The following is a 13605-nucleotide window of genomic DNA, read 5'->3' as shown; positions in this document are numbered from 1 at the left end:
TGCAGGAAGACTTGATGTCCAGTATCTAAACTTTCATAATAATTTTTGATATAACATCATATTTTCTTAAATTTTAACTAGCATATTTACATAAAGATGAACAACCGAAGTTGTACATGGATGACTAGGTCTATGCCTACAATGGCTACTACTCCCTCCGTCCGAAAATACTTGTCATCAAATTGGACAAAAAGGGATGCATCTAGAACTAAAATACATCTAGATACATCCTTTTTTTCATTTTGATGACAAGTATTTCCGGACGGAGGGAGTACTACATAACATACCTATTAGCACCGCGTGTCGCACACTAAGGCATCAGAAATGTGTGCAAGAAACATTGCACACGGTTGTTTAGAAACGCTTGTGTGGCATATGATAGGCAAAATATGTACTTGTTCACCATTTGCAATGTGGTCATTCGCATCAAAATTGATGATAGATAGACCATTGTGAAAATATATCGACCAAATAGACCCATTTCAAGGGTGGTATATGTTTCGCAGAATGACCCACATCGCACCGCTGACCAGATCCTGCACCGCCACCACCATTTCTCTCTATATATCTCTCAATTCCTCAGGGCGAGCTTCTTGAGGTCAGGGAGGTGCCTCCTCGGCGAGGCACTTAGATCCTATAACGGTGTGATCGGTAGCTTGTTCTCTCTCAATAGGCTGAAGGACTCTCTAGACGAGGGTGTCGATATAGGTGAGCCTCCTTCCTCTACAGGTGGTCCATGGTGTCCAACATAACCCATTATCCTCTCCGCTCTCTACAAGGAAGCTGAGGACTCCAACTCCACCGGTGGGTGTGGCCCAAACGAAGACGAGCTCACTGTGAGCAATGGTGGAGGCAAGCCATGCTGCTTTTTTTTGGTTGGCATACACATCAGACATGGGTACCGACGATAACCTTACCTCATTACACAGTGGCGGAGGACCCCGGTGGGCAAGGTGTGGCAGCCGCCACACCTTGATTTGGTCCAAAAAAGATTATACATATACGCTTCATTCGCTAATCGCTGGGAATCGCTAAGTAGAGATATTATAGAGAGAGAGACCATTCATTTTATTGGGCCAGGCAGCCTTAGCCAGCCCATTATTTGAGCCTTCTAGCGACACATCGCACACGAACCACGCATCGAGCGGTTTGAGCCAGAGGGACCTCCTAGGGAGAGCTCCTCCTTGGCGCCTTCAGCGCCCGCTAGCAAACCCAGCGCACACTGCGTCATTTGCATGGGCCTGGCCCAGCAACGCGCGCTGGCTCCCGCTCGCTCGCTAGCCGCCCACTCTCGATCGCTGGCTCACGCACGCTCGCTTGTTTTTTTTTCCCCAAAAATTGCTACATTATCTCGTGATTTTCTTAGAAAAAAACAAACCGGGTTGCTACAGTACATACTCTTGTTCTTAGGAAAATGTTCATCGAGTTTGAAAAAAGTTCATCGAAATATGAAAAAAAGTTCATCGAATATGAAAAAAGTTCATTGAATTCAAAAAAAAAGTTTATTGAAATTGAAAAAAGTTCATCAAATTTGAAAAAAGTTCATCGAATTTGAAAAAAGTTCATCGAATTCAAAAAAAAGTTTATCAAATTTGAAAAAAAGTTAATCGATTTTGAAAAAATTTCATTGAATATGAAAAAAAGTTCATCGAATTTGAAAAAAAAGTTCATCGATTTGAAAAAAAGTTCATTGAATATGAAAAAATGTTCATCGAATTTGAAAAAAGTTCATCGAATTTGAATAAAAGTTCATCCATTTGCAGAAAAAAACATGAAGAAAGAAATTTTCTCAAATTTTAAAAAAAAAGGAAAAAGGAAATGGAGAAATGAAAGGGGACACAAGAAAGGAAAGAAACGATGTGTGTTGTTGCAATGTGTTCGGTGGCGCGTTGGTTGTCGCGGCCCCCCTCGATGCAGGAGGTCGCTGCTTCGATTCTCCCTCAAGCGCACTTTTTTGTGGCTATGAAAACATATAGTACGAAAGGTAAGGTGGGCCGGCCCCTTAGCGAAGGAAGGAAGCGGGGGTGTGCGCCCGATTGCAGGAACAACTAAATCGGGCGCTTAAGGCGCCGAATAGGAACCAGCCCTCCTAGGGGAGGTCCTATATGACGCTCTTTGCGTCAAGTTGCTGGTGTTTCGCACAGAGACTCCACTTGGCGGGCTTGTTGGGCCGTTTTCTGTTTCTACTGTTTCACGAGTGAGCAAGCGAGAACTCAGTGTTTCTGTTCGCTTCCCTTCTGTCTAAAAGAGAAATACCACGGTTGCAGGGATTCGAACCCAGGACCTTACACTATACGAAAAGTGGTACCACCAGTTGAGCTATCAGTCGTTAATGATTCTTCAGCAGCGCCAAGCTTAAAGAACCAAACACGGAGCGCAGTCCAAAATGTATATCTTGAATTTCAAAAGCATTTTGATTAAAAAAAAAGAAGGGATCTGTGACACACAAGCAAATTGCTGATTTGCAAAAAAAATGAAATGTTTGCAAAAATCAGGAACATTTTTTTTGAAACGGGAACTTTTTTAAATTCCAAGACAGAAATTGAAAACGTGAAAATATTTGAAAAATGTGAAAACAAGAACATTTTCTGAAATTTTTTAACTGAACAACTTTCAAAACTCCTGAAAAAATGAAAACATGCACATATTTGAAAATTGCGAACAATTTTTGGAAACGAGAACATTTTTTAACTGCCCAATTTTTTTTGAAATTTGTGAACAAAAAGTTGAAACTGAACAATTTCAAAACTCCTGAAGAAATGAAACCATGCGCATTTTCCAAATTTGTGAACAAATTTTGAAAGTGGGAACATGTTTTGAACCGCCCGAACATTTTTTGAATTTTGTGAACAAAAATTTAATACTGAACGATTTCGAAACACCTGGAAAAATTAAAACGTGCACATTTTTTAAAATTGCGAACAATTTTTTGAAAACAGGAACATGTTTTGAACCGCCCGAACATTTTTTGAAAATTGTGAACAAAAATTGGAAACTGAACAATTTCGAAACTTAAAAGTGAGAGTGTGCACATTTTTCTGAATTATTTTTTGAACAATTTTCAAAAATGGGAACATTTTCTGAAATTCCTGGGCAATTTTTGAACAAATTTTGAAAGCGGAAACATATCTCTTAAACCGAACATTTTTTAGTTTGTGAACAAAATTTGAAAAGACGAACACTTTTTAAAATTGTAAAAATTTATAAAAATTCTGAACAAAAATTTGAAAATAGGAACATTGTTTTTGCCTAGGCGAACAAAAAAATTGAAACTGCAGAAAATGATTTTGAAAAACATGAAACTTTTTTGAAGTTGCGAACAAATTATGTAATTCTGAACAAAGTTTTAAACCATGAACATTTTTTAAAATTTTTGAACAAATATTTAAAATGGGACATTTCATGAAATTATGAACATTTTTTGAAACAAAGCGAACAAATTTTGCAAGTTATGAACAAAATTTGAAAATAGGAACATTTTTTGTAAAAATGAAAAAAAATTGTAAAATGCGAACATCTTTTAAAAAGAAAAAGAAATCTGAGAAAGAAAATGAAAATGAAAAGAAAAGAAAATCAGAGAAAAAAGAAACAAGTAAAGAAAATAAACAGAAAAAGGAAACAAGGAGAGAAAAGGAAAAAATAAATAGAAAAAAACAGAAAGAAAAAAAAGAACGATCACCTGTGGGATTCAAAGTTCGAGAATAGAGGAAATCGATCTCTGCTCACTTAAGTCGACAGCTTCGAACCTACCACTAGACCAGGCTCAGTTTGTTGCTTATGATCAGGAAATAATCCTATTTGACCCTACGTTTACTACTAACATTAACATATAGACAACTTTCTTCACGTTGATATAAAAATAAAGAAATCGCAAAAAAATAAAAAGTTTACAAATGCAAAATTTCTCATGGATTTTGAACAAAAGTTCATGAATTTTTTAAAAAGTTCATCAAATTTGAAAAAAGGTTCATCAAATCTGAAAAAAGTTCGTTGATTTTAAAGTTCATCATTTTTTGCGGAATGAAATACAGACTAACGGGCCGGCCCAGCACGGGGCGCTGCAGGCGCCAGTTTGCGAATTGCATGCAAACGGGCGACTGCATCGCTTAATAGGAAATGCCCAGTGGTGGACAACGGGGCGGCGGGTCGGTGACTATAGCTTCGAGCACTCGTCGGGCAAGCGTGAGGCGTGGCTGGGCGCTGCCGAGATAGGGTCGCGGGCACGCGGTGAGCGGCAGCTGCGGCTGGGCCTAGCGGACGGTGCGGCAGCACAGTGCGGGGGCAGCTATCTGCCCAGCTTCGCGTCCTTCTCGTCGGCCTGCAGAAGATGGAGAGTAAGGGGAAGGGGCGAAACGGGAGAGGTGTATTTTCTGACTTTTGTAGCATTTTTCAATACCTTGTAATCAGCAGCAATCAGCAATTCCAATTCTAATGATTTATTATTGCAAATGGAAATCATTTTTGGTACTGTATGGGCTGTAATTATTCAGATTAGATGCATGTATATTTTCCATAGTTTTAAATAGCCAGCCCGCTATATCCTTTTTAGCAGGGTGCCGCTAAATAGTTGCCTTCACAAATAGCCTGATATAGCCTGCCGTTAAAGCTGATTTGGAGGCCCGCCGCTATTTTCCATAGCCCGCTATTTAAAACATTGATATTGCAATGTAGTGATAATTTAATGGTGTGAATTGTGAACTGCAGGAGGGTAGGGCACTGTCATTGCCTGGGTCTTCTAGACGTCATTGAAACCTTCATTATCAGTATATTTTAGGTTGTTTTTTTATTGAAACATGTCTACATTTTCATTGTATTTGATTTTCGTTTGTGGTGTGCAATGTTAGTGTGTATTGACTCTTTTGGTTTGCATAAAAATAACGTTGCTTAAGACTTCGCCACACTTTAAATTTTTTTGGTCCTCCGCCTCTGCGGCCACAGGTGCCCCAACCATTGTGGTGTATGTTTTTGCATGTTTCTAATGTACCAAACTATAATAGTGGTCATGCATTTACGAAAAATATTTATTAAAGCATCTCATCAATTACATGCTCATAGCCGGAGTACACATGTGTGCCATAGTTTCCTATCCGACACTATATACAACAGACACTAGTCACTGTGCATTTAACGAAGGAAATGTTGCAGCTCATTTTTCCTGATAGTAAAGATGCTTACCTTATCTGCGGAAGAAATATTATGATAATTATCTATTTTTTGGCTCGCCCGAGAAATTTAGTCTTAAGATTTGTTGGTCTTGTCTCTTGAAGGTGATCATAGGGATGGGCTATGAGTGTGTGTATTCATAGAGGCGAGTGTTCGTGCATGTATGTGAACGTCTGCCTTTTGTACTGTGTTTCTCAAAGAAGAAAATATAATAGAGTCTCCATCTGTGATATCTTCGTAGTTGTATAAGGGTGTTTGATCAGTAATTCAAAAGGAAAAATGTACATTGGGAAGTGGTATGCATATGAGGTGATCGGCTTCTCCCCTCCCTGGCGTCGCCCCTCGGTGGCGACCCGGGGGCGAAACCCTAGCGCCGTGCACCACCTCCCCCTCCCCTTCCCCCTTCTCGCCGCTACCTAAGGGGGTCGTGCGACCACCGAGGAAGGTGGCGGCGCGGCTCCTCTCCGCCCCATGGTTCGTGTAGGACATTGGATCTGGGGCGGCGGCCCTAACGGCGAGGGCGGCGCGTGCATGGCAGTAGGCAGCGGTCACCGGCACACGGAGACGCATCCTTGGTTGCGCGGGCAACGAGGAGGCGGTGGTCGGCGGCTCGGTGCGGGGGCCGACTCCGCCGGTTCCCTACGCCAGATCTAAAGAGGGCGGCATCTCCGCGCGCGCCCCGGCGAGCCCCATCTGCTCAGGACTCCGGCGTCCTCTAGTTCGTCGGGCCTGCAGGCTGGGTGGTGTGCTTAGGGTCGAGGGAGCGGATCGGGGAAACCCTTGGCCGGCGGTGACGGCCACGATGTCGACGGCACAGCGGGCGCATTTTCCCTCTTCTGGGCGACACCGAGGTACATCCCTCCCCCCCCCCCATGTGTCCCTGGTGAAAACCTAAAATCCTCCATTTGGGCGGCGGTGGCGCTCCGGCGTCGTCACCTTCTTGAAGGCGCCGCCTTTGGACAGCGGGGTGGCAGGCTCGGCTCTTGCGCTGAAGTTTGGCTGCCATGGCGGCCGGTGTTCTTCATGGGGCAACACTCTAGTGGCAGGGGTGGATGCAATTTTTTCCCGGCCTCTTCTTTACCTCTAGTTCGACAACCTAGGTCTTATGCTGCAATTTGTGCCAACGGCGAGTGGTGCCTGTGTGTGGTGGCTCTGCGAGGTGAGGCACTCATTCCTGTCTTCATCCCTTTAGGCCACCGGATGTGCCATGTCCACACGTGCTCGGGTAGAGCATCTCCGCCTTCCGACGGCGCGGCGCCCTACGAGCTAGGGCAAGAGGGCAGGGTGTGCCCTCTTCGGAGGTGGAACTAGAGGGCGTGCCAGCCGTGTGTGTTCTCAGGGTCTTGACGACAAACGGGCTTCCTCCGGTGTTGGATCACCCTCCATGGTTTCCCTCCTCTTCGGCACGTTCGCGGCGGCGGCGGATTAGTTGTTTCTTGTGTGTCTTGTATCTTGAGCTGTTGTATTGCTCTGTTCTTTTTCTGTTTTGTGTTGCTTCCGTGGCATATCGGTCTGTAAGGGCGTCATTGATTTAATGCCGGGCCTCGCCCTTTTTTCTAAAAAGAAGGTGGTATGCATATACACCAAAAGCCAGTGTGACAAACATTCACTTGTTCGTGCATGGAGAAATATGACTGGACACATGTCATAAAGAGACAACCATGTGTAAATGTGAAACCATGAATCTACACATCCTGATTTGGTTAAAAACAAGAGCTAGGTTCATTTATTTGAGATCCATTAGTGGTTGAGGAGTGTGAGAACATATACACTATAGTTAATGTAGTGCAACTGATGTCACAAACATCTAAAGAGTGCAGCCCATTTTGTATCCATTCTAACTTCTAACCACCCATACCAGATATCTGCTGACCGGTGACATCAGACCATCCAAAGGGTGCAGCTCACATTGTCGCCATTCTAACTTTTGACTATCCATAGCCGATATCTGTTGACCGGTGACACCTGATCGTCCAAAGGATGCAACCCACTTTGGATCTATTCTAACTTTTGGCCACCCATATTGGATATCTGCTGACCAATGACATCAGACCATCCAAACGGCACCGCCCATTGTGTACCCATTCTATTTTGCAGCCATCCATACCAAATTTCACTATTCACAATTTAGGAGACCATGTTAGACTCCTTGGCCATGATCAACTAGTACTTAAAGTAGAGTACTCTATTATATTTGAAACTTTGTTTCTGGTGCAGACTTATGGACCTCACGTAGGAAATCACCTCTGAAAGTAATGTTCTTTAATTCTAAAATTTGAGGGTCACACTGAACACTGACTCTAAGTCCATTGTTTCAACAATATTACAACTCTTTAGGAGAATGTAATTATAACTTTGATCTCGCCACTACATTGTGTTCACATCCATGCGACATCACTTTGTCGTTTTGATTTGTGCCGCCAGTGACTGCGACATCACCAAAGAGTTGTGGTTTCAAGTGCACTGATCACTTTGAAACATCCTTTTTTTTGCACAAATACAAATAGAATAATCATGCAATACAAAAAAGTTTTACGGTTAGCTGACCCCACAACTTACATGTAGAATCACCGCTGAGTGGAGCTCCTCCGAAAAATGGTGTTATAATTGTGGTTTTGTTTTTACGTTGTCATCGCATCCATGCGATGTGTTATGTCATTACGCTTTGTCGTTTTGGAATTCGACGCCTTCTATAAACAAATATAAATACAAGTGTACACATAGATTTTCTCCACTACTTTAGGTGAAACATATCATTTCCGTACATATATGTGTGCTTGGTTTGTATATATTTGAAACATATTATGTAGCTAGTACTTTCGTGGTTATTGAACAATCTACATTTGGTGGTAACTCTTTTTTTGGGAGAGGGGGGGAGGTGATTCATTTATTGTTGTGTCAGATTCTATCCCACCATGTGTGTCACCTTATAGGATGCATGGACCACACCTGCCCACTTTGTGCTATTAGCTCTTTTGCATTTTTTAATAGTAATGTATTAATTTTTTATATTATATAAACATGACTGTGTGAAACAGAAGAAACGTTGTTGAGCTATAAAGAGCCACCAATGCCCAATTGCCACATTCACGCATACAGAAAATAGAAGCAAATAGAGCTCTGGGTTTGAGAAACCCCATGGCAGAAAGAGCAGAAGGAAGGCCCTCAGATGCGCTCAGCGTGATGGTCATTGATGAAGATGAGTTCCATGCCAACTCTGCAAAATCCATGCTCTCTGAATTGAACTATTATGGTAAGGTTTTCTACATCCCATGAAAGAGGAACTATCTTCATATTTATGAAAATATACATTTTCAACGTTTCATGGAAACCATTTCTTCTCATGTTTTGAGATGTCATTACATTTAGATAGTGAAGTTGATCTTGTTTTTCAGTGACAGTCTATACAAGTCCCATAGAAGCGCTCGGTATTCTTGAAAAGAAAGCACATGATGTTGATTTTGTCATAGCAGCGGTGGACATGGAAGAGTTGAATGGCTTTCAGTTCCTGGAAGCAGCCAAAGATATGCATCGAAACCTTCAAGTGATCAGTATGTTCACTAATAATTGTCTCCAACTGCATGCACACGCATCTTCTTTTATGTGACGTTGATAAGTCTTACTTTTTTTAAAGCAGTGATGTCAGCAGATACAACAATGTACACAATGAAGAGATCTATTGAACTTGGTGCTCGTTTTTTGGCGAAGAAGCCTCTTGATGCTACTACCATTCACAATATGTGGCAACATCTTGATGTAAAAGTTCTTAGGCTGAACAGGATGAAGTATCTGTTTCAAGGTTGAAATTAACATCTTATGACAAAATATTTATGCTTATAGTTTCTAGAAAATATCTTAACACTATAATCTAATGGTTCATTGAAAATCTATTTTAATGTACAATTTTTCACATGGCCAATCCAATCAGTCTTTGGAGTACAATACATCCATTTCAAAGTAGATTTCTTTTTATAGATTGGCACGAAACATAAGAGTGAGAGTAAAATATCATTGCTTCTCTTGAATTATGTTCATGTCTATCTCTTTTTCTTCACCAAGGCAATAATTACTATCTCCTTCCATGTTTTCAAGAACAGACATTTTGTGTCAAACTTTAGCCATCAATTTGACCTCCCCCCCCCCCACACACACACACACATGTAGAAGGGCCATTATTTTTTGGCAAAAGTTTAAGAGGTTCAAAAGATAGGTGCGTTGAAATGGAATGAGTCTCTACCAATAAGGTGAGTTGGTGTTGCATGTTCATTGGTGAAGCCTCCCCTCGCCCATGGCATGCATTAACTCAATCAAATCAAATTAAATATTTTGCAATGCCTCTCTTGGTGGGTGTAAGATAACTGCATTAACTCAATCAAATTAAATCGGTCATTCTAGCTATACGTCGGAAAATCAAAAATCAAAGCAAATCTTTTACATTAACTCAATCAAACCAAATCAAATATTTTGCATTAACTCAGTCAAATCAAATCAAATCACTTACTACATTAGAATATGTTGGGTGTAAGGTATATGTCGGATATGAGTGTTGAGTCACTAGAACATGTATACCTTCGTTTATGAACACGCAATTAGCTATATGCAATAGTAGTACAAGTTAGAGACGTCTGTTTTAGTGCATGCTTTCCAGAACATTATATTAATTTTCTCAATGTGGTAGTAACCTGAATTGTGTCAAGTAAAATAAGTCTTGTCTTCCTTTGGATTGCACGAAAACATGAAACTGCAAATAATAAAGTATTATGTTGTGCACACGCAGGTGTTGGAGATAAAGCGCAAGATGGAGAAGAAGTTGGAGAGTCTGTAGCACAGCAAAAGGATGGAACTAAAACGACCACTCATTTCAAATGGATACCTTTCCTGGAGAGCAAGTTTTTATATGCTCTTCAAATACTTGGAGCAAGTAACTACCCATCTTAGGCCCAAGCACTTTCACTTCAGGATTAGCCTTTATCGATTTAAAATTGATAATATAAAATTATAGCTGTTAATTCATTTCAGATGCATCGCCCAGCAAGATAAAGATAATCATGAACGTGGATACTGTTACGAGGAAACAAATTTCTGCGCATCTGCAGGTGTGTTCCCAATACACATTTATTGAACTCTGGAGCATGTATGGAGTCATTTCAAATGAGCTAAGTCAAACATGTAATTTGACTGAAATGAGCCAAAGTGTCTTGTATTAGAAAACTTAATATTAAATGCTTTTGTTTATAAGTTAGCAATACAGATAACAGTGAACCCAAATTTTTGAATTGAACAACAAAACGAAAGGCCTGATATTATATAGTGTTTTCTAGTACCTAATTTATGAAGCTAAAGTTTTCATCTTTGAATGATTGTCTACTAATAATTGTGTATTTTATATTTTCAAGAAACATCGAAAGCGTATGGAAAGGGAACAAAACATGGCAATGTTTATGGATAGCTACGGGAATTGTGCCTCAAGTTCTAAATCCGTGAAGACTCGTCATACAATCCCTTACATGTCGGGCTATCATTCAGAAGACGATGTCCAAAGAACAATGGTGAGCTAACAATGGAAAGTTATTTATATATTATATTACTCAAAAAATAAAGTTAACACTTTAGTGATTAATTAGTCTTTCTAATTCATCTCAGATGCCAAACTTGTTTGGAGACACTCAAGGCATTGATGTATCTGCAGCAATGCGAAGAGCCTTACAACTTGGGGCTGTTTTTGACGAGTTCCAGTATTCCAATGGTCCTTCTAGCGACGAACCATGTGAAGTTATAGGACATATAACAGGAGAAGATGGCATCGTTGATGAAGCTAATGGCTCAAATTCATCTAGTCATGATCATGTTGCTGCTCAAACATACAATTCAAGAGCTGCACAAGCAATCACATTCCGGAACAGTTATCATCACGACCAAGTCTCCAACATAAGTAAGGCTCCGGTTGAGGGCCTTGTAGACTATCCAGATTCCGAGGATTCTGATTAAGTGGAGATACCTTGATTCAACTAGATATTGAGCATGGACCTAAAATCTTACTAGACTCTATGGTGAGTTGAAGATTACCAAGCAGAGCCGGCTCGGTAATATTAGGGGCCTAATCAAAGTGTCATTATTTTCTTTGCAAGATTGACCAAGACAGTCCAATAAGATTGAATCGTGAGTGTTAAAAACTAAGAAACAAGATAGCTTACTCTCCGGTTTATACTAGATATACTAGTTCGCTATTCTTGTAAAGAAAATCATGAGTGAGAACGACACCGTACCAGTTTGGACGAAAAAGACGACTAGGCGTCCCTCATGGACATCCAGGTCGCCGACGAATCCAGCTGCACCTGTAGAGTCTGCTGCGCGCTACCGCTTGGCTGCTTCGAGCACGCCACCTCGATCTCCCTCTATATGGGGAAGTACCAGCCAGGGCGCTGTTCGCGTGTAGCTGCCCTCGGCCACCAGCAATGGTAAGCGCCTGCTGCGCCTGCGTTGTCCGGCTATAGCTCACGATGTTGCCCGGCTATCATACCGGCTGCGGTGCGCTCAACGGCCTTTTTTCCCACTGCTCACTCTGTCTGACATGGAGAGGCCCTGTCGCTCGTCGAGTTGTCCAGGCAGGCCTGCTTCCAGATTCTAGGGCCCTTGCCTTTTATTTTAGAGAAGAATCCAGGACCTTTGCCTTATCGTTGCCTTATCGTGGCCATGCCCAACGGGAGTACGTACAGGGTGCGGCGCACATAGCGAAGCACGAGGTTTACTGTAGTGCGTTTCAAATTGCTTTGAAAACAACAAACATATTTCGAAAAACACAAAATTATTTCAGGTTTGTCAATATTCATTGAAAAAGCAAACACTTTTTGAAACTTCCAAAAACATTTTTTGAAACGGCGAACAATTTTTGAAATTTCAATCATTCCTTTCCGAACATTTATTGAAACAGAAGAAAACCGGTAAAACAACCAAAAGGAAGAGAAAAAACCTACCTGAACCGTACCGGAACCTTCTAGAAGGTTCCTAAAACCAGGAAACTTGGCTCCAAGAGTGTGTTGCATGTGCGGAACTTCGACAATCTGCGACAAATAAGCGATGAATAGGAATTGACATGTGCAACCACATAGGCTTGCCCAAGTGGCATTAATTGGCCCTGTAACATGTGGGCTATCATGTGGCTGAATTGGCAGGTCAGAAATTCAGAGCCCCACTGCTAAAAAAAGAAAATTCGGGGCCCCTAAAAATTGAAGGCCACGTGCCATCGCACATGTCACACACCCCTAGGCATAGGTCTAGTAACATGGAATAGTGACTAAAACAGTAGGCATATATGGCATGGGGCTGATTGTATCTTACTTTATACAAATAGATGACTCGTTGCGACCATGGCGAAAAACTCAAATGCATCCGAGAAGTGGGGCTAACTATATGAAACTAAATTAATACATTGTTGGTCGGGTAACATGACATGGTCGAATCATGGGTCGAAGACCCGAGTTCAGCCTTTGGCACGATCGAAATAACGACTATCGGTGAGATTTTGATGTTTTGTGGCTTTATGGATGTATTCATGGCCTACTGATACACCAGGGCATGATAGGGAATGTTGATGGTGCGCACTACCCTCCAGGGCGCGCCCCTTGCCTTGTGTCTCCCTCGTATGTCTTCTGGGCTCCTTCTGAAGCTTCTAGGGTCTCTTTTTGTCCAGGAAAAATCGTCAAAAAGTTTCATCAGCTTTGGACTTTCTTTGGTGTGGATTTTCTGAAAAACCAAAAACAAGCAGAAAATAGGAACAGGCAATAAGCACTGAGTTAATAGGCTAGTTCCCAAAATGATATGAAATGACATATAAAGCATACAAGATTGATAATATAATAGCATGAAACAATCAAAAATTATAGATACTTCAGAGAAGTATCAAGAGTGCATCAAATACTAAAGAACGAGATCCTCTTATACATCTCTAGCTCGACAATTGCAAGAATTGAGTTATCAACTTCAGTGATCTACAAGGCCATGCAAGCTTTTATCTTACCATCAGTTTATACCTATTACTCTCAGCACCAACATATAATTCATGCAAACAACCAATTGCTATTCAACTCTCTAAGCAATTGAGTTTCTTACCATTGGATTTCTATCTTTGTTGCTCGAGGACGGTCAAAGTTTAAGCTTGGGGAGGTTGATGACTGATATTTTTACACTCATCACACCGTTGTTTGAACAGGATAATCTTCAAAATTCTGAGAAAATCACTACACTATTGCCACTAATGACTAATGAATGCGAGAGATCGCAAAATCCTTCATTTATTTTATTTCCACAGAAAAAGAGGCCATACATGAACAAAAAATATCGTTTATAAGGAAATAAGAAAAATGGAGAAGGAAGGAAGGAAGTAGGAGACGCGACAATTGATACAGAGCAGAAGACGATGTTTGGTACGAGCAAGAACATATT

The 13605-nt window shown here is 41.2% G+C and overlaps 1 protein-coding gene across 2 annotated transcripts; it reads left to right on the top strand.

The window, feature by feature from the left end:
* Positions 1-8284: 8284 nt before the first annotated feature.
* On the top strand, positions 8285-11296 carry LOC119320811 (two-component response regulator ORR29-like). Of its 2 annotated transcripts, XM_037594752.1 has the most exons (5): positions 8809-8962; positions 9941-10084; positions 10183-10259; positions 10560-10712; positions 10807-11296. In XM_037594752.1, exons 1-5 carry the CDS (start codon positions 8821-8823, stop codon positions 11149-11151), a joined length of 861 nt encoding a protein of 286 aa, XP_037450649.1. In that variant the 5' UTR covers positions 8809-8820; the 3' UTR covers positions 11152-11296. The 2 variants fall into 2 exon arrangements, with proteins under 2 accessions (XP_037450650.1, XP_037450649.1); XM_037594753.1 differs by lacking the exons at positions 9941-10084; positions 10183-10259; positions 10560-10712; positions 10807-11296 and adding exons at positions 8285-8416; positions 8559-8714 and having other exon boundaries at positions 8801-8967.
* The last annotated feature ends 2309 nt before the right edge of the window (positions 11297-13605 follow it).

Source organism: Triticum dicoccoides, chromosome 6B (assembly GCF_002162155.2).
Source record: "Triticum dicoccoides isolate Atlit2015 ecotype Zavitan chromosome 6B, WEW_v2.0, whole genome shotgun sequence".
NCBI lineage: Eukaryota > Viridiplantae > Streptophyta > Magnoliopsida > Poales > Poaceae > Triticum > Triticum dicoccoides.
The sequence above is the reverse complement of the archived record's forward strand: the minus strand, read 5'-3'. Positions and strand labels throughout refer to the sequence as shown.

Coding starts and splice junctions, on each gene's coding strand:
- LOC119320811 (XM_037594752.1), top strand. CDS start 8,821: ATGTACACAATGAAGAGATCTATTGAACTTGGTGCTCGTTTTTTGGCG. Junction 8,963..9,940: donor GATGAAGTATCTGTTTCAAG/GTTGAAATTAAC, acceptor GTGCACACGCAG/GTGTTGGAGATAAAGCGCAA. Junction 10,085..10,182: donor TCTTCAAATACTTGGAGCAA/GTAACTACCCAT, acceptor AATTCATTTCAG/ATGCATCGCCCAGCAAGATA.